The sequence below is a fragment of the Lonchura striata genome, chromosome 2 (assembly GCF_050655825.1).
Source record: "Lonchura striata isolate lonStrDom1 chromosome 2, ASM5065582v1, whole genome shotgun sequence".
Classification (NCBI taxonomy): domain Eukaryota; kingdom Metazoa; phylum Chordata; class Aves; order Passeriformes; family Estrildidae; genus Lonchura; species Lonchura striata.
The window spans coordinates 135,492,609-135,519,689 of NC_140704.1; the positions used below are offsets into that span (position 1 = coordinate 135,492,609).

The 27,081-nt window shown below is 35.0% G+C and overlaps 1 protein-coding gene across 8 annotated transcripts in view; it reads left to right on the forward strand.

Moving 5' to 3' along the window:
• Nucleotides 1-27,081, forward strand: part of VPS13B (vacuolar protein sorting 13 homolog B) — a 434,872-nt gene that overhangs the window by 195,986 nt on the left and 211,805 nt on the right. For all 8 annotated transcript variants that reach the window (XM_021529420.3, XM_085573894.1, XM_021529419.3 and 5 more), the window contains exons 20-22: nucleotides 5,513-5,622; nucleotides 14,745-14,889; nucleotides 25,522-25,649. In XM_021529420.3, the coding sequence (XP_021385095.3) occupies nucleotides 5,513-5,622; nucleotides 14,745-14,889; nucleotides 25,522-25,649 (383 nt within the window). The remainder of the gene's footprint in view (nucleotides 1-5,512; nucleotides 5,623-14,744; nucleotides 14,890-25,521; nucleotides 25,650-27,081) is intronic.

Sequence of the window (27,081 nt, forward strand, 5' to 3'; positions counted from 1 at the left end):
AATTCTGTAATTCAGCTTTTGTGAGCATTTGGGTATGTATATTGATAAAGACAGGATGGTTTTGTCTATAAAAAGATGATGATGGCTTATCAGAACATTCAATTGAAATTAGGCCTGTCTGATTTAATTATCAATAACAGAATGGATGGATTTATACATTAAATTTTTTCTGTTACTTACGGTAGGCTAGTATAGATGCTGCTTAGCTGTGGCATATAACTTAACATCTGAATTCTACTGTGGGTCCTGCTGTGTGATTTAATAACTGCAGTTCTCTGCCTCAGTTTCTCTATTTTTTATATAAAAATAATGATGTTGACCCCCTCTTTATTTTTTAATGTCTTTCTGCTGTAAACCTCAAGATGAATTAGAAGATCATGATAGCAGTAGAAGTATGTTCTAAGTAAATGTTTCTGAATATTAAAAGCTTTTAAAAGTAAAAAAAAAAAAAAAGGTGTTAAAATCTTGTAGGATATGTATTCTTGGGTAAAGAATAACTTGTATGAGAGAGCTGTGTTTGATGTTACAGACAAAAGTGCCTTAGTTAAAGGAAAAGTCTTAACTCACTACTTCTGTTTTAGTGAAATATTCTAATATTGGTCTAAGCAACTAAACTAATTTATTTCAGAGTTATTTTAAGCACTTAGAGAATGTAAAACTCTATGCAAGGTTTTTTCTGAGATAAAGTTGGTGTAACCTTTGCATCTGCAGGCATTCAAGTCAACCTTGAATAGAGAGATATGCAGACATATACTTCAGACAAAATTTATTAACTTACTGTAGGAGCTATAATGTAAAAATAATTTTTCACAGTCACGTAAACTTTGATGTGGCTTTATGTATCTGTTTCCCTTGTCTGACTCAGCAGTTCAGGATGAAATGCAGGACAGTGTCTCTTAGATAAACTGATTATTTTGCAAGACAGTCATATTGGCTTTGTCATCCATAGTCCAAAGCAGACCAATAAGTTGTATGATTAATTTCTATGCAGTGTAACTGCAATTTCTAACTCTTCAGCTGTCATTCTTCACTTTGAGATGTTATTGAAAATGGCTGTGGTGCCAAGGATAACTAATTGGTAAAGCCTATTTGGAATGCGGGTAAGTGAGCCATACTGGCTGTAAGCAGAGTAGTAAAGAGGAGTCTTTTTTCCTTAGTTGACTCCCAGGCTAAAATTAAACAGCCTTGAATATTTCCATACTTAGGGATTTACAATGCACCTACTTTGAGTCAGATAGCAGAAAGAATTAGTTACTTATATACTTTTATAAAATTGCACTCTTCACTCGAGTATAATATGGAGATCTGCATTTTTATAGTATGTCGTAGTGAAAATGCCCTTCAAAACAGTAAAATACAAAAAAATTATATTTCTTCTCTCAGGTGTTATTTAAAATAATTGCATACTAAATGAATGATGCTAACTCAGCCTGTTAGTTACATATCATTCATGAGTCCTGAGACATCTAGGAGTCATGAGTGCTCAATGATAAAATAATTCATGGTGCAGTTTATATAGCACAATGCGTAATATTTTTTAAGTTAGTTACTAAAAATATACAAAGCTTGTCAGAATTAGATTTTATTGTAGGTCACTCCATTTCTTCATATTTGTGATCCCTTACATACAGAAAATGTACATCAACTCAAACTTCAGTTTCCCATAGAGGTTTTTCAGTTTATTTTATAGGGGGATTTCTGAAATGTGTTACTGGAAGTTTTTCCTGGAAATAATATTAAGGTGTGTTTTGATACTGCATACACATAGAGCAGAATTCGAATAAAATTCTGCTAGGGTGATGGTGGTCCTTTACTGTGGCGAAAATTCATTTGCAGGTGCATAAATGCCAAGACTGTTGTCTGGTCCTCATAGTATATTTTTTTTTCCCCTCTAGATTGTTCAGAATGACTCAGTAATGCAGTTTACTCATTCACAAGATTTACCCAGCTCCAAAAAGTCGTTTTTGCCAAGGGTTGCCACCTTCCTTCTCCTTCCCAAAGTGCTCCTTCATTTCCACGTTCTTTTTTCACTGTCCTGCTTCTTCCATTTTTCTTGTGTTTCTTTGATATTTGACGCCCTTTCCTCAGCTCCACAGCTCTGCTGCTGGACTCTGCTGTATTTCACCCATCTTGCCTTTCCCTCTGACCTCTGTTCTTTGCAGCAGTGTTCCCAGGGTGGGTGTCCTCTTCCACCTCACCATAAGTTCACCACATTACCTATTTTCCCCACTTTTTTCCCCTGAGTTTCTATGGCGGGAGTCCCAGGCTGGTGACCCCTCTCCTCCCTGCTCCTCCAGCAGCCTATGCTGAGCACTCCCAGTGGGAGGAGGTGGCAGTGGGGCCAGCCTAAGCAGGAGGCCCCAGTTATCTTCTGCAGGCCCCCATCCCTTGGGAAAAAACTGCTTTTGGTGCAGCTGTCATCAGCCAGGGAGATTTTGCAGGAAGCTCATCCACACAACGAGAGTGCCAAGCATCGCTGTGCTCTGCTGCCTTCCCTTTGTCATCCTCCTCTGCCCGACTGCAGCCTCCCCATCTCCTTCAGGAGAGAGAGTGGGAATTTGTGAAGGAAGGAAATTATTTGCCCAAGCTGAGCCTGGCAGATCACACCATGACTCGGGAAATTCTCAAACATTAAAGATTACATGGTGTTGGGTCCAATACTTACTTTTCAAATCTGTTACTAGATAGATGTAATAGATAACTCTGGCCAGAACACTGAGCTCTGGAAAGGAAACCCTAGTATGCTATGGGATTAAGGTCTGCTTTTTTTCTGAAATGTAAATTTAATTAAAAGGAGAAAAGGGGAGGAGAAGAAAAGAAAGTTCTCCACAATCTTAATGAAATCCAGGGAGCTCGAGCATTGCATTTTGATGGAGACAGAATAGCAATTAATTTTTTTTTTTAGGAATGTGAGGAGTCTTCTGCCAGCTTCAAGCTTGATCCTCAAATTAGTGGGAACTTCCTTAAAAACTTGGGAGGATTCTTATTTCTTGACATAAAAACAGGAGGCAAATCTGAGAAACTTTTTTTACTATATATCAATTTTTAAGAAAGCTATTATGCAGAAAACAAGTTTACATAGATGATTAAACAGCCCTTAAATATAGTGGCTGAGTAGCAAACACAGCAGTAAATTTCAGTAATTTAGTGTGACAGAAGGGACTTAGTAGGAAGTTGAAGTTACCTGACAGTCAAATTGAAAGGCAAGTAATGTAACTACTTATCTGAGTACTTCTACTGAGGTTTTTTTTTTGTTTGCTTGCTTTTGTTTTTTTAAATATACCAGGCAAAAGCTATCAAAAGACAACTGGAAAAACGCGTGCTATTTGTGCTGCCTTACTGTAGAATTTTATGGGATTGTGGTAGTGTTGACTTCTTTAAAGAGAATGGAGAGTTTCAGTTCAAAAATTGACTTACTTGTATTGAACTTCTTAGTTGTAGCTATTTTTTTTCAGTAAATCAAGAAACTCTGTTAAGTTCCTAGAATGATGTGCTGCAGTATTTTTTTTTTCAAGAGTGCTAGAAATGTGGGATTTTCTGTTGACTTTGCCTGTAGGCTGCCTTCCTGCTGCACTCATTGGGAGGTCTGTCTCCCACTTTTCATATCACATGTATATTAAACCTTTCATTAAGTATTGCTGACAACAGGCGGCGTCTCTTAAAGATGCAGAAGTCTTTTACATAGGCATATAAATATGATTGTAACATTTATTTTATCAATTATGATTGATAAATCATACAATTATGATTGTAATATTTATTTTATCAATTCTCTGTCACCTTTTGCTTTCTTTTTCTAGTTTCCTGCACATCCTGCCACAAGGCGTATTCACTGATCTTACTTGCATGTTGCCCATTTATGCTTGACATTAGCTTTTCCTTTAACTGCAGATTTATTTCTAAGGTTTATTACTGACATTTAAAACCTTCAGCTCACATGGACTAATCTGTGTATAGGAGTTCCTCACAGTGTGTGTTCCAGCTCCAAGCCTGGGCTAGGCAGATGATTTATCTTTGTGTGTTTCCTGACTGCCATTTTTCCATTGTGCTCATCAGGCTTTACTTGTGTCACCCCAGGTTGGTGGGTCTCCTGCCATTTGGAATTCATCTGGTTTTAAATTTTTGCTATATACAATAAACTCATAATTTATATTTTTAAAATTAATTTCCCAATTACGATTTTGCTGCTGTGTCTTTTGAGGCACGTGTTTTTACTGTTTTTTGGAAAGTACATTGAATTGTGTGTCAAACTTTCTGAATGCCTTTGAATTTATTATTAAATTCAGATTGCTGCATAATTCCATTGTATACCACAGAGTAAATGTAGTGTATATTGCTTTAGGAGCTATGATTCTTGGTATTATAGAATTACTGTAATTCTGTAGAATTTGGTGATGGGATCTTCCAGTAACCAGGGTTTCTGTTTTAGATTTATTTTGTTACTTATTTCATTATTTCATGTATTAATTTATAGTAAAATTGCAAAGTTTATGTGAAAAGATAATTGCCTACTACTACTTGCTACACTTTTTCAGTTTAGTTGATACTTCTGTATTCCATTAACCCATTTGCTTCTGGTTTGTACAGATCTTTAATTACATTCATACATTATAAGTACTATTAGAAAAAAAGCCTCACCAATGTATAATCAGTTTTTAATGCAGGTTTAATGGAGATAGTGCTTCATAATTAGGGTTTTAGTGTGCATGGTTTGATTTATATGGGTAGTGACAAGTTTTTCTCCTATTTTGAGCCTTAACATTTTCCATGTAAGGTTTTCTTCACAAAAATAAAAAGCCTAGAAATTTACTTTTAGGAAATAAAGTAGCACTGTCTTGTAATCCTAGGTCCTAGAAAGTGAGATTTAAAGAAAACAAGATATATTGTAAAGCTTGGAAAATCCTAGGAGCTCACAGTATGAAGGCTGCCAGTGTTGTCAGGTTAAAAAATTGCCTTATTTTACCTATCTCATCTCTAAATAATATTCATGATCTTGTTTACATGAAAAATGTTTGTCCTGAGCTTTGGGCAGAGCTAGTGTAAAGTAGGCCTGTCTTTATTAAAAGAACTCACTGTCCTAGACCGTGGGGCTTTTTTAATTGAGGTTGTGAGGAATCATGCATTATATTCTTCCCTTTCTGTCAAGGGTCTTATTGACTCATGTTTTTTGCAGAGTGTTAATGTTGGCTGAGAATTTGAGGGAAGGTGTTGTGTGTATTGAGTTGCATAAGCAATTTTGTGAATACAAGCATTTCTCTTGACAAAAAGTTCTAATAAGCAAATCATTATGCAAGCTGCTGCATTTTTTTATGTGTGCATATAGTGCTGGTAAGTTTCTCACTTTGAATATGTTATTGAAGTTTATTCTTTAAGTATTATTATTTACTATATATGTAGTCCAAGCCAAATAAAAGTCTGCATTAAAGATGATTTGTGTGCAAGGAGACTGAATATATATAAGGAGATTCTTGAACAGGTAGTTTAATGTTTTTCTCTTTTCTATGGTGTGCAGGTGCCGTTCTCTTGTCCAGTGTACAAGGCTTAGCAATTAATGTTGATCCAGTCCTGTATACGTGGCTTATCTACCAACCTCAGAAACGAGTTAGCAGGCACATTCAGCAGGTATGTGTTTTAGGAGGAAAAGGGATGGGGACAGGAGAAGCTTTCACTTCTATATATGCCAAGTAGTGCATTTTTCCAAGTATTTGTAGTTTGTTACTGCTCCCTTGTAGTTTGTTGCACGTACTGTTGATCTTATTTTGAATTACTTAAAATGTTAAGTTGGCATATTAAAATTTCATTTTCACAACTTTTTCATTTCTAATTAAAAGAACAAAGAAGATGGGTTTGTGATCTCCTTCTAGGATTATTATTTTGAAACTATTCTTAACTAGTGAGACCTCATAAGCCTTGAGTCTAAATAGTACATATATTTTAAAATCTGTGATGGTCTATCAAATAATTTCATAACTGGTTATAAAGTCAGCACTCTTATTCAACCCCATTTTACTAGGAGATGAACCATACAGTTCATAACCTGACAGAAGTAAGTGCTGTAGCAGATTCTGTATATCATGTCAAAATACATATTTGCATACGATGTGCTTGACAAAGATAGGAGAAGCTGAGGCTGGGGGTCTGCATGGTGCAGTGGTTTCCTGGACATGTTCTTAACCCTAATTTTCATGCCACATATTCCTGACCTGAACAGAACACTGGTTTTCCCTTAAACTAAACTTACTTATAACCGTTGTTTTGCAGAATTTCGTAGAACTTAAATGTGCTATAGGTGATCAGACTGGTGGTTGATGTTACCAGTGATGTTCTGTCTCACTTATAAGTAGTCAGTTACTAAGTGGCAAATAAAAAAATCTCAGTATTTGTCTCATAACTGTATAACACTGTACACTTCCAAGAAGTTTCATTCTGCGCTCCTGAAGTGGGAAGATAAACATGAGTTATAAATATTTGTTTCTTGTGTCCAAATTACCTTGTTATATAGTAATTGTCAAACATTAATTTGAGTCCCATTAAGCTAATTCTACACCAGCATCTGAAAAACTTCACTGTGACAGTGAAGCTTTATTATTGTTTTAATACATTTACTCTGTTTTTAAATGTATTGAGTTATTCATTCCTGCATCATAACTGGAGCAGCACATTTTCTGGTGTATGTCTTTTGCAAAACAAACCATTTATCTTCTTTATATTATTACGTAGCCTTCCAAAATCTAATCAGTCCTGCTTATCCTGCTTATTTAAAATATTTGTATAAAAGTCTCTCTTTAACATCAGTGTATTTAATCAGCTGTAAGTGCTTTCTCTTTTGATGCTGGGTGACTGGATGGATTAAGTGACTACATTAGGAAACTTGTTTGTCCCTGGTTTTGATCATCAGTGGCAAAATTTTTGGCCAAATTTTTTATAAGTGTTTGTTTAGTAACTCATGTCATTACCTCATACAGCCTTCTAAATTTTTTCATCATCTACTTCAGATTAAAATTACTGTATCACAATTCTAGTGTAATTAGCATTAAAAATGTCTTAGAAATATGAAATTATTTTAAATATGAGTTTAACTGTCAATGTCATAGCTTTTTCATTGTTAACACGACTGTGGTAATGGACTGCATGTAATAATACAAATTAAATTGTCTGTAGTAGTCAAGAAACTTTATTTGAAAAGAAAACTATACCTGTAATAAATTATGCTTAACCACAGACTTTTTTTCTTTGTATAATGCTGTAATTATACTAGAATAAGAATTCTAGTCAAAGTTAGGCCTTGTGCATTATTTTTTTGAAAAGTTTGGCTTGTTATTGTAGTCTAACTAGTATAACCAAACAAAAATGCTCTGTAAAGCCTTCCTAATTTTTGAACATTTAACAACCATTAGACACAAAGCTTTCAAGCAAGAGTTATGGTCAAAATGTTATTGATTGGTAAAGCTCTTATCTTCCTCTGTTCTGACTGTCAGTCTTACACAATTGCAACCAAAAAATAAAGAAAATACTTTCTTTAGAAGTTCTTTGTATGATTCAGAGATATTAAATATTAAGACATTTTAAGTTTTAAAACAATGCTTTTGCTCTGTCATTTTGCATTGTAAGTTCTATCTGAAAATGTAGAGTTAGAAAGCCTTTCAGTACATTTGGCCCCATGTACACATTAAACTCATAAGGTTATTACTTGATAAAATAATTTAAATGAAAGTATTAATTTATTTACCAGCACAACTATATTGATGTAAACTTCTGCTTGCATACAGGATGGGGATGGGATTGTCTGGCTCCCCACATGGATGGGACACCTTTACATATGAACGTCTTCATTTTTGTCTGCCTTTTAACTATTTTTCTGGGATTTTAGGTTTAGGTTTATAATGACAATTTGATAGTACATGTATTTTATAGCTGCTGAAATATTCACCATGTCTGTTCTAACAGGTTTTAACTGAGAGCATGACAAGTTAGAAATATGGAACATAATAAGCTGCATTTTTACAAAACTCAACGTTTCAATGTCTCTTTGGCCTCAGTGACATTTATTCAGCTGGAACAGAGCAGTGACTGACTGCCGTGCTGGGGTGCACACAGCCCAGTGAGGATCAGCCCTCTTCATTTATTACTGTTGGACTATTGCTGGGCACAGCTCTCTTTGCACCTTGCTGCCCAGCAGCTAAGAACTGTGCAACTGGTGTGATAACCAAGGCTGTTATGTTGGTATTCATTTTTAAAGAATCTTTTAGTCTGTATGGATTGTTTTTGTAAAGTGAGCTCTAAGTGTAGTGCCACTCAGTGTGGGAGTAGTTTGTGCACCAGTTGCTTATCTGCCTAAACCCCTTGTGTTTCTTTAGTCTGAATGCCCCGTTGAGAAGGTAAATTCTTTGTAAAGGCTTATGAAAGGTTAATTTGACCAGAATTTAGCCAAGATACTGCTATGGAGTGACTTCTTGTACTCATGGTGTTTATAGCTTGTTAACAATGACTCCCAAATGAAAAGCAAAACAAAGCCAAATTTAGATACCTTGTTTTCAGTAATTTAATATTTTATTTTGACATTTTTTGGAAGATTTTTTCTGGTGAGTCTTGTGGCAGCAAGGCCTTGTTTCTAGTAATTTTTAGGTATTCTTTAGTGTTTTATTGTGACTATTTTTTCATCTGTGTCTTGTTTTATTTTTGTAAAACAATGCTGTTTGTCATACACTCACTCTCTTTTAAAAGCCGTTCTTAGCTTTGCAAGATAAAAATTTGAAGAGTTTCTCTTCCTTGAGAAGTCTTAGCTATACTTTGATATGGGCAGTCAGTATGTGTGATACTTTTTGCAATAAATTTATAAATCAGTGTATGTTGTCTTTCTCAAATGCTCATTAAAGTAAAGCATTTGTAACTTGTCAATACTTTTCTTACATTATTGATTTCTGTGAGCTAAAATGAGTAATTTTAGAGAAAGACTGAATAATCAAAAGATATACATGCCTAATATTTATCTCCATTGCTCATATTTCTGTCCATTTTTTTGGCTGCTCCATACATGTGCATGTGTTACTGCCTAATTTAAGGATCATTTCAGTAACAGTAGATCTAAACCCAAGAGGTAAGTGTCTACATTCTGAGTCATTTATAGAAACAACCAAGAGAATGACATTGCACTTCTTCCAGATTCATCATGCTTTAAAACATTGGAATGTAAATTCAGAATCCAGATTTCTCCTTATTTTCTTGAACATCTGCGTCATGTGTATCCCAATTCAAACCCAAGAATTTTTTCTCAACTGTGTAGGTAGATTAAAAAATCAGTCATTAACAATTCAATTTAATCAAGTGGGCTTTTCTTCAACTCTGCTTTTTCTCTGCTCATTTTCTCTTTACCATTTCTCTTTGACTAGTAGTGTAATTTATTATATTTTGCTGATCAATTTCTTCAGTGGTTCAGAAATAGATACAGGCAGTATTTCCATCCTTTATAAAATCATTTCACTGTTTTATGGAAAATTCATCATGAGCTGAGGGTAATACCAATCTTGATGTTGTGCTTTGGGTGGTACTTTGTTCAGAAGTCTGCATCAGAGATCTCCCTGGAATTTTTGACTAAGATGAAATTATTTTATCATTATGACTTGATCAGTAGTCTCTTGCAGAACAAGTAGATCCTTCAAATTTTTCTGTTTTAGAATGACTTTTGGAATATTGCACATCCTTGATGCTTTAAGAGCCAAATGTGTATGACAATGAGTGACAATGAATGAATGACAGAATGTAAGAGGATGTTTCAGTACCCAAATTTAGGATTATTCCATGTTGCAGCAAACCTGGCTGTTAAGGGCAGAGCTGTATTGTGAGAACCCCTGGTTTGGTTTGGGGTCTCGTGTGGTGGTAAAGTCCCTCCTCCAACCCGTGTTCCCAAAGAAAAACTCCGCAGTCTCAAGACGATATATTGTGAGTTATCTAACAGATTATGTTCTCGGGCTGTGGCTGTTTGGTCAGCGGCCCAGGCAGAGACACACACACTCCTGACACCCTGACTGTCCGGTGTCTTCTTCTCTCCCCCCGCCCAGGGCTGCTGCTATCTTTTATAGGATATATTACGTATAACATGTTTACAATTATTCCCCAATACCTACTACCTATATTACCAAATGCTTTTCTACTCTAAACCAATCTGTGAATGCCAACATCACCAAAAACATGGAGGTAAAGAAGAAGAAAGAGGAAGGACAGGAACAGCCCGCTTTCCTCCATCTTAGAACTTCTGACCCCCATGTACAAAGTAAAAACCCCCCTGTGCATGTGCTAAAACCCTCCTGTACAATACTAAAAAATTTCCCCTATACTTTGTAACTACTTTTACTATACTATCTAACCCTTTGTGACTGCTTGTTCCACCTTCAAAATTGGTGATTCATTCCATGGTTCAAACTCAAAATCACAGCTGCTTCCAGCTGCCTGCTGGGGTCTAGAATGCCTCTGACCAAGGCCTGGAACCTCTAAAAATGTCTGAGAGACATTTTGAGTTCCCACACTGTATTGCTTTGTATTTCCCTTTTATCTTGAAAAAATAGCTGGAAATGCGTTGGTAAAACAAGCATATTTCTGTAGTAAGCATAATTATCTTCTTAGTGCACAGAGATTTCTCCAATTATAATAGGTTTTGATTACTGATATTGCTTACAGATCAGAAGCACTGTGTTTATCCCTATCAGGATTTGTTACCTCTTACCCCATGGAAGGCATTTAAGTTTCTGAAGGATACAGAAATGAAGTTGCTTTTCGTTTAAGGAACTAAAGCTACGTGGAACTCAAACCTTGTATCTTCTGCTTTCAGAGGCCCCTTGAAACTGCTGATCATGAATGCTTTCATCACTTGGTGAAAGTGAGGGTTTCTTGGCTGACAACAGTCCATCACATAAGTTTGGAAACATTACAACTAATCAGTTATCAGTCTTTTATGTCAGCAGAGCACTTTTCCAATACCTGAAGTGCCTACCTGAAGCAGTTAGAGTTTCATCTGAATTAGGGGTTTTATGCACCCCAGGGTTGAAGCAAGTCTTTTTATTTAGCAGTTAATTTTATTTAATGCAATTTTATTCATTAATTTAATTTTAATTGGGAACTAGGCCTAATGCCTTGCTTTATTTAAACTCTCTGAAACAATTTAGGTGTACTAGTAATCTTAGAAATCAAAACAATTAAATGTAACTCAGTAGTCAAGCAGTGATTGCATTTTCATGTCATTAGAACTTGTTGCAAGGTAGACAGGGTGAATCCTCCTTGCTGTCACATCTCATTCTGGTACAGTTTGGACAGTCTTGTAAGCAAATGTAAATATTCTTCTCTGAGCTAGATAGTGATTGCATGACATTGCTCTCAGATGTTCAGTAAACACCATGTGTTGAGCAGAACTGCCATCCATTCCCACTCCAAAGACTTTGTTGATTTTTTTCTTCCAGCTTGCTAACTGCAAGCTCCTGCCTGTGTAAACATCAGTCTGCGTGCATGCAGCATCCACCATGTGGGATACCTGGGTTCTGTACCATCTCAAGGACAGCAATTCCTGTCTGGGCTCAAGGTTTTGAGTTTGACATTTCACAAGCCAGTGATAATATTTAGGCTCCTATCTCAGAGTATTCTTCTGCCTTTGGTTTGTTATCACAGAGGTGACTGTATAGGCAGCCCTTGAATGAAAGTTACCCGCCTGTTCAGTTGTTCCAGTTTTCTGTAAAATTCATTTCTCATGCTCCCAGATCTGCCTACAATCTCTTCAGCTTCACATTTATGGGAAATTGTAATTGAAAAATAAAATATTTAATTATAAAAAATCCCAAGGAAAATGAAATATTAATTCACCTAAGGCAAATTAGTCCTCTTTATAGATATTTTAGGTTTAGTTAGTTGGCATGTCTCCACATAAATCAGGAAATACTTGTCCTGTTGTATTTTTGGCAAGCTGTTTTTTAGCTATTACTTTTCCAAGCCCTTCTCTGATTTTAGATATTTATAATTTCCAAAGTCATGTTGACCACATAGTATAAAGTAAAAAAAAAATTGTATGTGTTGATCTATTTGCATGCCAAAATGGCATATATATCTGTGTGTTTTGTGTACACATACTTGACATGGTATGTAATGTGTCAGATTATTTGTGCTAATAAAGATTAAATTTAGAAAATTATTGCTTTTCTATAGTTTTTCAGCCACTGCTTAAAAATTTAATTACATTTTGAAGGTAGTAACTTGGAAGGTAGTAACTTTTACTCTTTTGAAATATGTGAAGTGTTACTATTTTAGTATTCTGTATAAAATTGCTACAAGACATTATTGCATTGATAAAACTGTCAGTATTGTAGAACAAAATCTGTGTCAACAAAACAGTCTTATATAAAAGCTGCTGTATTTCCAGAACTTTGTTACATGTTCTTTATCTTCTATAACACTACCAATTAGTAACCATAAAGCTCAATCCCAAGTAGGTGTATTTGAGCTTTACCATATCCTACTTTATAGCTGGCTTATTGGATTCTTGTGCTGAGGTGCTTATGATAGCACTAGCCTGCAGTGTCTCCTTTCTCATCAGATTCCCCTTCTCTTACAGCTGTGGGGCTCTTGTCATCTGCTATTTCCCAAGCCACAGTTTCCTCATCAGTTTGTGGCTAAGCCCCAAATCTTGATGATCTTTTTCCATCTAGTTCAACACTGATCTTTCATCTTCAGGATTCTTTTAACCAGAAATCTTTTGCTAAAAACCTGGCAAGATTGTACTGGGCGTCATCAGTGCAACATCAGGCTTGATTTCAGTGAGCAAAGATAAAACAGCTGTTTCGTTGTCCAGATCAGCACTCAATATTTGGTTATAATTTTTTCCAGCTTTATCTGGCTGTGATACCCTTGATGTTTTTCACTCTTTGACTAGTTGTGTCACTTACTATATTTTACTGATCCATTTCTTCAGCGGTTCAGAAATAGATACAGATTCTTCAGGCAGTATTTCCATCCTATTGTCTTTTGTATTGTCCTGTATTGTCTCCATTCATTCTTTAGAAATTCTTGCTTCACTTTGGCAAGTCAATGTTCTTGCACTGTTACATCCAGAATTGCCAAATCATGGCTCAACAGTTGCTGTCATGAGAAGGCTGCAGATGGCTATGCCTTATGAAAGTTGTATCAGATAAATTGCAAAATTTTGAAAATAAGTAATATAAAATGTCTGATAAAAGTTAACAAAACTTCAGATCCTCTCTCTAAATGCAAGTGGGAAGTATTTCTGTGGTTTAAAGGTTGTCTTTTCAAAACTGACGGGGATTTGTGTTGTTGTAACTAGAGGGTATGCCAAGGTGGAATGTTACTGTATTCCAGAAAAACTTTTTAGTGCTTTTGAAGACAAAGCTATTGACTGTACATTCAGAGGGAAGAGGAGAGATGATAGTTCTGTTTTTCATTGAAATTAGTATTTTTCTATTAACTTTGCATACCACTGTATATATAAATGGATTGTTTTCACTGGAGTAGGATTAAATCGTTGATTGTCTTACTTTAATTCACTTTTATAGTGGAAAATGGTGAAGGCGTTTGGAAGCCATTCTCCTTCAATTAAATGATTTTTTTGTTTGTTTTGGGGTTTTGTATGTGTGCACATATTGCACACTGCTTGATTCAGTGATCTGTTTTCTATTGGAGAAAATTTACAAGCACATTGCCTGCCTCACACGAATTTGTTTCCCACAGAGATTCCTAATGCAATGTGTGAGGTTTCTCATTACACAGCTATATGGATTAAATTTTCACTCCAATAAGAACAAAATTAAATTACACAAAAATTAAGATGCGTGTAATCCTAATGTCTGATCTTTAGAAAAAAACTTTGTCATCTTTAAATGATAACTGTCTGCAAAATCAGTGGTAGAAATATTCTGCTTTTGTCAACTGGGATGCATCTGCAATTTACATAGCAGCTGATGTTACAGCAAAATGTTCAGAGCCAACTGTATAGCAACACTGAGGATCAAATTGGTTTTAATAATTTTTTCTTTTCTTGCTTGCATTAATAAAATAGTAACAACAAAGCCAATAGACTATTCATTTGTTCCAGAATCCATGTGGATTAATACACATAACTCTTTTCTAATCTTAAAATAAGGATGCAGTCCTTCAAACTTTGTTTTAATGCCTACAGTTTTGTATTTTTGTATATGTCAACAGTTTCACATTTTGAGCAGTTTCTCAGTTATTAATATGCTTGAGAGTCACAACAGTTCACAATCAGTAACAGTCAGTAGAATCTTGTATTTAAAATGTTAGGAAGAAGCACAATAATGTAGAAATACCAATACAGCCTATCTTTTGGAGTTTAATGAAGGTGAATAAGGTTCATATCTGACTAAAATTTTCCTGTTTCCATTAAACATTGAGATAATAATATTACTTTGATCATCAGGCAAGTTTATTCCTATGGTTTTTGGTTGGATAACAATCATGTTACTCTAAGTTAGCTTTTTTTCACTTTTTTGTTTTCATAAAGCTTTTCCTCTGACTAATGGGTCTGAAATAAAGTATTAAAAGTGCAAATCTGAATGTAACATTTCATTTCAATTTGTTTTCAAAATATTTGTGCTCCAATCAGTGTGTCAAGTTGTCTTCCATACATTTCCAAATATGTAGTTTAAAACATATTTCTCATGACAATGCATTAGTTCTATGTTAATGTGTTTTGAGTTTCAGTGGTTCACAAGGTGCTTCTTTTTTAACAGTCTGTAGGAGCTGTTCCGCTTGGTGTGTCAGTAACTCGAAAGAAAGAGGATGAAGCATCAGTTGGAAGTGCACCTTTGGCAAGGCAGCAGTCAAATCAAGCCTCTGAGTATGCCAGCAGTCCTGTCAAAACAAAAACAGTAACAGGTATGTCACTTAATTGAAACTATCCATTCTGCATTTGAAACCTTCCTCAACATTGCAGCATCAGCTGTACAGGTACTATGGAGCAACTTTCAGCTTTAGAGAAATTAAAACTTGTAAAATAAAAATAACCAAATGTATCATTTTCAAATACATGTTTATTTTTATTCTCATTTTTGTTTAGTGCTGTCATTGGGGCCCTGATGGTCTTATGTAGCATATTTTGTAAAATGAGATAAAGGAGATCTGCTTTCAATAGAATATCTGCTATTCACCTTGATATTTAGTCCATAATTTTGTCAGACTTTACACTGTGATAATCTTTAATTTCAGTCAGTCTGTTTACATTGCTTAAAATCTGGCATCTGTGGAAGTCAAGATTTGTGCATAAACAGTTAAAACTTACTGTTTTCAAAATCACTAACCCATAGAAAGTGCATATTTTGGCACTTCTGCTTATGGAGTTCAAGAAATTATTTATTTTAGGAGTATTTTCTGACCACTTAAGAGTCTACAGTGAAAGTTCATTACCACTGATCAAGATAATATGGTTTTCTTGGAATTTGTAGTGTATTTATACTGTCTGCAAGAAGTAAAGTAGGTGATCATTCAAAAAAAAAAATACTATCCAGCTGAGACTTTTAGTCATCCTTCTGAAATACACTGAACAAATTCTCTTTTCCTTTGCATTGGTGTATATTTCCATATTATCATGAAGCACTTCAAGATGTTGTCTGCTAAAACTAAAATTACAGTGTTGTTCATTAATGGTAGTTAAATGCTATTCTGTGTTTAAAAGGGGCTAACCCAGAAAATACGTTTGCTGAATAGTAGTGAGTTGTCATGTTATCACTGGTAGTAAGACAGCAGATTAATTTTGAGGACTTCCATTTAACTTGTAAATATCCTTAATTTTTACCATTTATCCATTTAATTTTACAATTCAGTTATGCATTTCCTTTATTTTTGCCTGTGATGAAATGACTGTACCAAGCATTTTCTTCATCTAATTGTATTTGTCATCTGTTCTGCTTTATCAGTATCATAAATAGTATGATTTGTTTCTTCTCTGTGTTAATTCTACCTTGTGCCTGCAAAGCATAAAGGTCTATATCACTTGAAAAACTTTCATTATTTTGAATATTTGACATTCAAATCCAGCTATTTGCATGAATAGATTCTAGATTAGTTTTTTAAAATTTATTTAACCAGCTTATAGAAAGTAGGCATGTAGTTTGCAGAAATTGGTTTGTATTTAGATTTTTGAAAACTGGTGTCCCAGTCTAGTACCTGCTCAGCATAGGAGCCCTTTTAGTTCTTCTGTGTTTGTTATTCTTCACTTCGAGTATTATCTTTTCTGATCATACCAGAATATTCTACTAAAAGAAAATATTATTGTTCAAAGTCTAGAAATGCCATGGATGCCAGTTTTGCTTTTTTGGGGCATTTTGTGTGTGTGAGAAATAATGAAGTGGAATTTATAAAGTATAGAAAAAGTCATAAAAGCAAAAGTGGGGTTTCTGTGCATCTCCGCTTCTTTCACCTTTTTAGTTTGAAGTCAATATCAAGATTTGTTTTCAGTTACACATTGCTGCAAAAATGGAAAGTTCATTTGTAGATTCCATTTATTGTCTGCCACTTGCTTTAGTCATTCAGTTTATTCAATAAGTTTAATCTAGATGCTGAGGAATTTTTGAAATTCAGGAGATATTTGGCTTCTCTGTAAACAATTTTGCAGCATGGAGTTCGATATCATGAAATGAGAAGTGACGGTGCTAATTCTCTCAAGAGATAACACTGATGAAGAATTTTCTTTTTTGAATTAGAGTCAGTCTTCTAAAGAGGAGACTGTTGAATTTGTTTTCATTAATTTTCAACTGTTAAAATTGTTAAAAAATACTACTATTTTTTCCAAATGAAGCTACAAATACATATCAGAGGGTCTACTGGGTTTATTTTTAAGAGGCAGTGTGCCTGACACTACTGGGTTTAAGGACAGCCTGTTGTCATGGTTTAGCCCCAGCAAAGCAGCCAGTCACTCACTTCCCCAGTAATAGGATGGTGGAGAGACTTGGAAGGGTAAAAGCTGGAAAACACATGGGTTGAAATAAAGAGCATTATATAGGAAAACCAAAAGTCACACATGCAGGCAAAGCAAAACAAGGAATTAATTCACTGTTTTCCATGGGCAGGGAGGGAGGTGTTCAGCCATCTCCAGGAGAGCAGGGCCCCATCAGGTGCAACAGTTACCTGGGAAGATGAACTCCATCACTCCACACGTCCCCTCTTCCTGCTTCTCCCAACTTTATTTACTGAGCAGGATGCCACATGGTCTGGAATATCCCTTTGCTCAGCTTGGGTCACCTGTCCTGGCTCTGTCTCCTCCCAACCTCACATGCACCCCCAACTTCCTCACCTGGGTGGCAGTTGGAGAAGCAGAAAAGGCCTTGGCTCTGTGCAAGCCCTGCTCAGCAACAGCAAAAATATCTCTATATTATCAACCCTGTTCAGCACAAAGTCAAACCACAGCCCCATGTCAGCTACTGTGAAGAAAATTAACCCCAGCCTAAATAATAACACTTGTATTTTACAATGTTTATGTATTTGTTCTACTCTGGAGATAAAATGATTGGTATAATATAGCTTAAATATTTGGTATTTATGTGCAAAAAGTGTGAGTAAAAATACAAAATTAATGTCTAAGAGCAAATGCCTTGTATAGTAATAAAGTTGACTGAAGAGATGCTCTATGTCTGCTTCAGTGGACCACACAGATTTCCCTTATTTAAAAAGAGCCATGTCCTGCTGCAGTGCTGTGCAAGCTTGTTCTGTGTATAGTCTCCTGAAATTTCATGTGATGTTGGAATCTTTTCCTTTAGAGTTTTCTCAAGCCAGGTTTGTGAAAACTGGCATTGTACTGGAAAATTCAGGGGACAGTAGACTAACACACATAAGCTAACACATATTTTGTGCCACCAAAATAAAAGGTCTCTGATTACAAAGCCACCAGTTAGAGAGGTTAGAATAGGTTGGATGGATGCAAATTTGAAAGGTGAAATCTCATTCTCAGAGAAGTTTCAATGTATTCTTTCTTTGAAAATTTGTTTTTTTACAGCAGCATGATGTGTTGGAATATGATGAATGAGTGACCATAATTTATTAAACTAAAAACAGAGTGCCTGTGATTCTTCTTTCTAATTTTTCTGGGTCCCTCACTCCCACCATCTTTCACTTTATTTCCTCTCTTTTAATTACACCTACTTTCTGTTTGAATTTTCTTTCATTATTTCTGTCACCTTTTTACAGCAGGAATACCACACTGACTATTGATCTGGATGTCTAATGTTCCCAATTCTACAAAAGCATTCTAGGTAAAGAGGCAGTCAGCCTTGTATACCTCATTTTTATTCATCATCAAGGCTTAGAACACATGTTCTAAGTTGTAAGAAAACTGAGATCTTACACTGATAAGCATGGCCTTTGCATGTTAAAAGCGATTTTATCTTAAAATCATGCTTTTCAGGTGGTGTTTTTGAATTAATTCTTTTCAAGACTCTCATGATCTCAGCAGTCAATACCTTGAGAACTGCCATGAACCTACCCTATGTACTAAATCAATGGAGCTTGTAATCACACAATGCAGGTGTAAAATTATTTCAAACATTGGGTTCAGTTTATTAGTTAATGGCTTGCCAAAAATGAAGCATGGGAAAAGAGCAAACCTACTATCTATATGGTATCTGTCTCTGAAGTCCCAAATTGTAGGTATTTATAAATCTCCTTAACAGAGGCTTCACACCCAGAATAAGATAATAGAATATATGGTTTAACTCTGATATGATCTGGCTGTGAACAAGCAAGGGGATAAAGAATATGGAAAAGAAAAGGTTACATCTGTTTTTCTGTCCACCCAGTTCTCCCATTCTCAGCAGTTCAGCAGTTCTATGTTTGTTCAGTGATTCACAGACCTGTAGCAGTGCATAGAGGCAGAGCTCTCATGTCAGGATAAAGGCAAAATGATTGCTGTATTTGTGTGTAATTCTGTAATACGTGTAACATACTTATGCAAGAAGACAGAATGGACTGCAGTAGATGAACAGGACAATCTTTGAAAGATGTCTTGGGCACACTATTGAATAATGACTTAAGGCCAAGTGTATGTTTTCACACATTCAAGATGTGTGCTTGTTCATTATGGTAATAATCTGTAATTTACTTTCATATTTATAAAATTATTATAATTATTTTCACTGTGTTTGGAAAATGTAGCATTTTCCATGATCAAAGATGAAATTGGGTATGGGGGTTTTGTGGTTTGGATTTTTTACTGCCCCCTGGTGAGGTCTTTTTTATAGCCATGACAGTTAAATATAATTTCACTAGCATCTACCACAATCTGACATTTATCAGTTTGGAAGTAACCATGATATCACAGACATAAATTTAACACTGGCTTATGAGGTATAATCCAATGACTATGGCATCTAATTTTTCAGTAGCAGTGGGAAAGTAGCCTTACACATGCTCTTAGTATGAAGGGGGCCTTTAATGAAAGAAGCTACTTTGGAGAGGCTGAAAAGATTATTAATTTTTTGTCACTTAGAATCCTGAAAGTTGTCTTTTTTTTTTATAGTCAAGAGAAGGTTTAGGTAAATGGAATTTAATGTATCTTCCAAGAAGACATGAACTTTCTGGTTGGAGTAAGCTCCATAACCTGTTATGAAAGCAGATGAAAACTGAATGCTTTTGTCCCATAACTGAACATACACTTGTAAGACAAAATTTTGCTGATCCCTGGTATGCAACAGTGAGTTGTTTGCTCATGGTACAGGTGGTGATTGCATTTCAGCCCTGTCACAAGTGTACATCAGGCCTGCAAAAGCAGGCAGATGGTTTTCCTTGCTATGTGTAGCACCTGGCTTTTCCGTTTCATTGTCTGGTGGACTGATTGGAAGAGCATTTGCAAAAGAGAATTAAACAGTGGTGGGTTTGGGGCAACATTTTTCATAGACCAGGTCTGCACTTCAGACAGCAAACTGGTCTTTTGTTCCTCCACAAATTCAGTATCAGCTCCGAGTTCAAAGCTGAGAAGAGAATTCAGCCTTGTTTCATTCTGCAGGAAGTGTAGGTGTGTTGCGTAGGGGTATGTGCATATGGAGAGAAATAAAGGATTTAAAAGCATTGCATTTTAGAAAAATCTCTTGTGTTTTGAAACGCTGATACTTTTTCTTTGGATTTATGTTCTTATAGAGAAATAAAGAGTTTGAAAGCTTTAAAAATGCTATTACCTCTAGTTTATTGTTTGTATTTCAAGTAGATGGAGAATAGTATCATAAATAGAAAACTGAGAACTCTTGTCTTAGATAGACTTTATGTTTTCTCTTCTGTATAAATCCCCTGAATTCTGATAAGGACAGAGCTCCTTTGCCAATTTCTTGCTGGTTTACCCTGCTTACTTATTTTCCCAGAACTTGTTGAAGCATAGTATCTTTGAAATATTTACCCTTTTGAATTTAACCAGCAAATACCTAAGGAGTTACAAGACAGGCACATGAATTGCATGCATATGCAGAGAATATAGGCTTACATAAGCCTTTTTTCCATAGGAAACCAGGCAAAGAAAGATTCCCCATCTTTTCTTTCAATCACTTCTTAACATTTGATAGTGTGGATATAATAAAACTTGCATTGCTTGTTAGATATTTACTGTAACTGGAATTTCTTGGTGTTTATGGGAATTTTGAAAGCTTTACAGAAGGAATTCTTAAAATTCCTTCAAAGTATACATGAGATATTTCTGAACCACTATTAAATACTTCTACATAAAACTGAAGAAAGGACAAGTCTTTAAGTTTAAACACATCTATATTTTATTTGGAACAGCTGATACCAGATAAACTGATATTTTTATTTGAAGTTTTAAGTTAATAAAGTTTCTACTGAAAAGTTCCAGTGTAGCAGAATAGGACCTGTACTTAAGAAAACTGGATGCAGTTACTGATTTTTGTTTTTCTTAAAGTCTGACTAGAATGCATAGTTAGATTCCAGCTAAAATGAGCTGTTGGAATGCAAAAACCTGGCAAATGTGAGAGAAGTCTGGCTGGTGAGAAATCAATGGATTATCTGAAGTATTTGAATTAGTAGGTCACTATTTCTGCTCAATGAACTGAATGATTATCGTTTATTCATGCCTACTATGAAATGTATGACTGATGATTAATTTGGGAAGATGAATGAAATTAAATAGATGCTAAATAGGTTAAGTAAAATACTTGAAGGAATAAAAAAATCAGGAATTTAAATCTGATGCACATTTACTGAGGGTGCCTGAAAATACTAAGATTTTTATAACTGGGCTTTAGTTCTTGTATTATTTCAAAGGAAGGTGTCCAGGCACAGGTGATTTATAGAAAGTTTTAAATGTCTGGACAGTCAAATATCTATATAAAAAATGAATTTTTCTGAGTTTTGTCAGCTAGTAAAATGTTTAACATTTTTGTCATGGTGACATGATTTCTTCAGTTCACTGTGTGAATTTCAGAGACATTAGTAACTCAAAGCCAATGTAGTTTATCAAACACTTTTTCTGTATGAAGAAATTCAGTGTTGAGAGAGAACAAATGATTTTTTGTTTTCAGATTATATTTATAAGACTAAGGAACTTTATGTGTATTTTTAAAAAAAGCAGAGTACTAGGCAGAATTCCACATTTATCAGAAATTACTTCAGATCCAAAAGCTGAAATTCTTACTTCATAGTATAAATTGTATTTGGAATGGAAAGTGATACTAAGATAAATTCAGGTTTGGACTTTAGATATGAACACAAAAATATCACATTTTTGTAATTACTAATCTAGTAGCTCTGTTTGGCCTGTGAGTGGCTGGTTTTGATTTGCACAAAAGCATCAGTCCTCTTTTATTTTTGTTCCCAGAACTAAATAGGTATTTTTTGCCAGAAGTAGTGCAGCAATCATTAGGAATTTGGTGGGAGAAAATGCTGACCATAGGCATTCCCTAGCCAACATACACTTTGACACAGAAAGATCCTTTCTTGTTGCACAACATTAATATCACATTTGTCTTTGTTTATTGACATATGTTAAAAGTCTCTGTTTTAACACTTACTCTGCTGTTAACTTGTTGGGTGAGCACACAAATTAAGTCACTGCACCTCTGCTGTCATTTCCCTGCATATAAGAGACTCACTCTCATGAGTTGTCAGGGACTGTGTTGCTCAGTTGTTATCTTGATGAAAGTAATGTATTATCTGCATTATTAATAAAGCTGAATGCAAAAATGCTTGAAGGCTAGTAAAGAAATTATATATGCAAAGACTAATCAGTATGCTGGTAAATATATCACATATTTTTATAAGCTTAAAAGGACTTCCTGCTGTCATTTAGGTACTGCTTTCATTCTCAAACATTCTGACGGAGAATGTAAACTTCAAAAAGTAATTAACATAATCTAGTCTTAGAAAATGAATAATTTAAGTATCATTCATCCAGGAATGTGAGTGACACCTCAATTATGACACCTCAAAAATACAATGTGAATATTAGTGAAATATTTCTGAAGGTCACTGATGGTTCAAAAAACATTGATAAATGCAGGTTTGAGCTTCTCTGCATCATTTTAGTGAGCTGCTGCTCACTAAATTAATGATTAATTTTGCAGAACTTGGAACTCCCTCTGTACTTTAACCAGAAATTGTTAAATGAGTTATGAAAAATGCTCCTTTGATGAGTAGGTTGGTTTTTTTTTGGTTTTTTTAAAGTCTGTTCATTACCAGTGTGTTCTGAAATTGTAAGTGTAGCATCTTATCTGTGATTGATGTGGTGTATATGTTTATATGTTTGCAAAAGCACCGGTTAAACAGTAAGGGACTAAAAGATAAGAATAGGAGCATTTTATGTTCCTGTACACTGGGTTGTTTTTTTTTCTAATTCAACTGGTATGACCTGAAGCAGTCCCCACTTTGTTGGTGGTTTTTTTTTTTTTGTCCCCTCATCAATTTGGAAGTGTTTCATGCAAATCATATTTTCCATCTAGCTATTGCTGATACCTGGATTGAATACAAGACTGATTGCATTGCCTGGAAATGTTTCAAGGTTTTCAGTTCAGTAGTAGCTAAGTAGCATAATATCTTCATAAATTACCTTCATTCTGAGACAGATGAGGCTGATCCAGTCTGCATGCCTACTTAAAAGATGAGCCAAACACATGGTGGCCACACCTGACAGTGTTTTAGCAAATGTCATCTCCTGATCTCCTTGCCTGACAGGGAATTAAGATGCTTCTTTCCCAGCATCCTTTCAGGCAAAATTCTGGGATTTACAGTACAGGAAAAAAATACTACTTTAGTCTTTTCAGGAGTTACTTCTTAGCTTGCTTTTTCTTTCTACTCCAATATACTTTTTATTCCTTTTCTGTTTTCCATGGTTTATGGTTGAATGAATCTTTATCTGTCTGTTGGGTTTTGAGCCTTTTTTTTTGTTGTTTTTGATCCCCTGGTTGAACTTGGGTGATTATAGCAAAGCTGGTTTTTATCATGGATATTCCTGGAATTTTGCAGATTTTAGTTATACATAAATGAAGAAAAACAGGAGGTACTTCAGTCAGCTAATCTTATTTTTAATTCACAGATTGTTGTTGCTGGCTACCGCTAACTGAGAGAGAGTTATCACTGTTTGTTTTCCTGCAAATAAAATATGGGAGATTGGAATGAAATCTAGCTTTAAATTCCACTCATGAGGGATGCACTTGTTAAGTGATGTAGGATGTTGATGGTACCTGCTGAATGCATTGTAGAATATGTAGGTTTGCCGTGTATTTATCAACTCATCCTGATCTGAAGCATCCTTCCTGTGAAATTCCCAGAGTCTCACAGTGACTCTGTGCCGTTCTCGCCCTTACCCACACTTATGTTCCAGAGTTCTCTGCTTCAATGGCTCCTGTTTTAATATTTCTTGGTACTCAAGCTGTTCCTGATTCTTTCCTTGTAGTGAATGTGTAGTGTGGGGCCTGACTGCACAGAAGATGGTGTGAATTGAAGTGGGGTAATAAGTTAAAGGAGAGCAGCTATTCTGTGACTAATCTCTTTGTTTTAACTGAATCCATTCATCATGTGGATGGAGGACATACCCGATGGCATGAAGCTGTCCATGTGAGATGTTATAAAACAGCTATTGCACGCTGCTTCTCCAGATGGACAATTTACATGTTTGTCTCTCCAGAACAGCTGACAACAAACATTACACTCTCATGATCCAGTTTTCATTCCATGTCTTTCTACCATATCCATAATTGGAGCCAGGAATCTCTGAGAGGACTAATTATCCTGCAGCCATAAAAATCCTCTTTCACTCTTTTGCCTACCTCTCTTTCTGAATCTTGGGATTCTCCATCAGTTCAATGAAGTGAACATTTCTCTTTAAGATGATTAAAAATACCATATATTGAGGGATTTTTTCTGATAATGTTACTGAACTCTAGCTTTGATGGGGAAAATGTCACAGATTAATTAATCCAGTGGCATTAACATTGCATTCTTTTGGCAGAAATTCTCCTCTTAGGTGTTTCAGTTTTAAATCCTCCCATGTTTCATTGCATTACTGAAGAACTAGTGATGCATATCAAGGACCATATATTTTTGCTTTCTTTAGATCAATTGATGCATAATTTTGTCTTAAGAATTTTTCTGTAGTTTTCATGCCACAGATTTCTCCTAGCTGTAAAATTGGTAGACATTAATTGTCACACACTGATTTCAATTTAGTTTAAATTTAAGTAATGAAGTCTTTGTAATTCGTTCCTGCAGTTTTGTCAGCTCAACAACATGTAGGCCAATACTAGAAATGTCAAATAAGCTGACAATAGTTCTATGGGTATCCCAAAACACAAGGAGGAGGATATTCTGTAAAACTTGTCAGCAGGAACTATGCACCACTCACAGTCCTGTTTTGAAGTTCTAGTGTGCTTATATTTAATGTGAGGTTTCTAAAATCTTTTCATGTTCATTTTATTAAATAACTAACAGTTTAAGGAAATGTCTCTTATAATTAGAAAACATTGAATTTTGCTGAAATATTTAATGCTTTATTGCCTTAAAATTTGACAAAGTAAGAACATAGTATAATATTTATGCCTTTTTTTTTTAAGCATACTCAATTTTTAAAGGGATTTTTCCAAAGAAAACAAATTAAAGGCTGTTATTTAATGTAGTCTGTAATTTCTTACAATTTTAGAAAGGTGATACCTTTAGATGACACCGGCAGCAATGTATATGAAAACCTTTTGGATTTCAATTGCATCATCAAATAGGTTATCACACTTTGAAAACTCTCTTAATTTGTTTAAGTCAAACATTCTTCATAATATTTTCTTAACAGTTCATGTTGAAGAAGTTGGAACATTTAGTTTTATTGTGTTGTATTTCTGACGAGGCTTAACTGGTGCAGTTCTATTGACAAGTTTAAAACTAATACAGACACATTATTATTATGTGCATGGCGAGATATACACAGTAAGAGAGAGACTTTTCAGAATGCAAAATTGTTTTTCTTTGCTATCAGTAAGTATATTATTTACTTAGATATTCTTTTTGAAACTGACTTTTTTTTGTTTGCATTAGAATCTCGTCCTTTGTCACTCCCTCTGAAAACTGTGCTGAACTCATCTGAAAAGTGCAGAAGTCCTGAGGAAAGAATGAAAGAATTTATTGGAATAGTGTGGAATGCAGTTAAGTGCCTTACACTTCAGGTAAGATGAAAAGGAAGTGAAAAAACCCTATGTGTTTCCAAACTTTATGATACTTTTTATGCATCCTAGTGCTTTTTTATTAGAAGGGTTTTAAAGGAGCTCCCAAGTTTTATTGTCTTATTTCAGTAATTTCAAAGTCTGAAAGAATGAAAAATAAAGTAAGATTTTGGGTAAATTAAGCTAGGAATGCTTTGTTTTTAAAATACTAGGTTTTGAAATACTGTTTTGTATTTAAACGGAAAGATCTTTCAAAAATTATATAAATAAAAATTGCTTGTCACACTTTTTTGCATCATAAACACTGCAATTAGATTTGCAGAATGCTTTCTTTTCTAAAACTATTTCAGGAAAGTGTGTATGATAAATACTTTCCTGAGGTGTATGATACAATTGCTGTTGTTACACAGTGAAGGCTCAGCAGCTTACTTGGCTACTTTTTCGTGAAGGACAAGGAGGTGGTGGCTGGGGTTAAAGCATTTTAGTTTATACTGCTGTAGACTGTAGCTGCTGATCACCAGCTACAATCTAGAGCAGTAGAAACCAAAAGCAGAGTTTTTGTGTAGAAGTACAGATGCCATATTAGGAGTCCAAAGTTAAGACTGCTGGAGCAACTGGCTTAGAAGTGCCAGAATTACGACTGTCTTGTTCCCAGTACTTATCAAGTGCTTATTGAGCAATCATTCTAATTTAGATTGTTATAACCTGTACTCTTGAACCATACATTCATTCTATGAGATCATTATTTTATGGTGTGCCAGGATATAGTAGCAATTTTTTTTTATTTAAAAAAAAACCCACAAAAAACTGCCAAAAAAAGGTCTTAATTACATCTTCTGGGAAGTTTTTTTTTCATTATTACAGCAAGTAATTGCTGAATGCTTTTTCCTTCTTCCTATCAAGAAATATATTTAATAATATATAGGCTCATCCCAGAATATGTCTGTGTCACTCCGTTTTCATGTAAAAAGTACTTAAAATTTACAGTTTAGGAAGTTTAAAAGTTTAGGTTTTGCCTGAGCAAGAACTTGAGACATGTCATCTGATTGCAGAACATAGTGAAGTTGAGGAGATGCTTTCCATTAAATCTATTTAGTTTTCAGCCTTCTCTTTCATCATTATTTCATGAGTCTTTTGCTTGTTTTCTTTCTTTCTTAATGTTCTCACCACTGTAGGTTAAAATGTCTAGATGAGAGAATTTGTAATCTATTTGAAAGAAGCAGTGTATTTGTGTTATGTGTCTGGTTGATAACTTAGGACAGTGAGACTATATAAATGTGGCTTACAGTTTGAGTCATAATAAAACTCATAATATGTAGCAATGAGGTAGAGCTGGATCCTTTATAAAGGGGGAAAGCTGAATCAGGACTGCAGTACTCTGCTCCTACATTTTTCATGGTACCTGTTTTTGTGAGCAACCAGCAAATTGAATTTG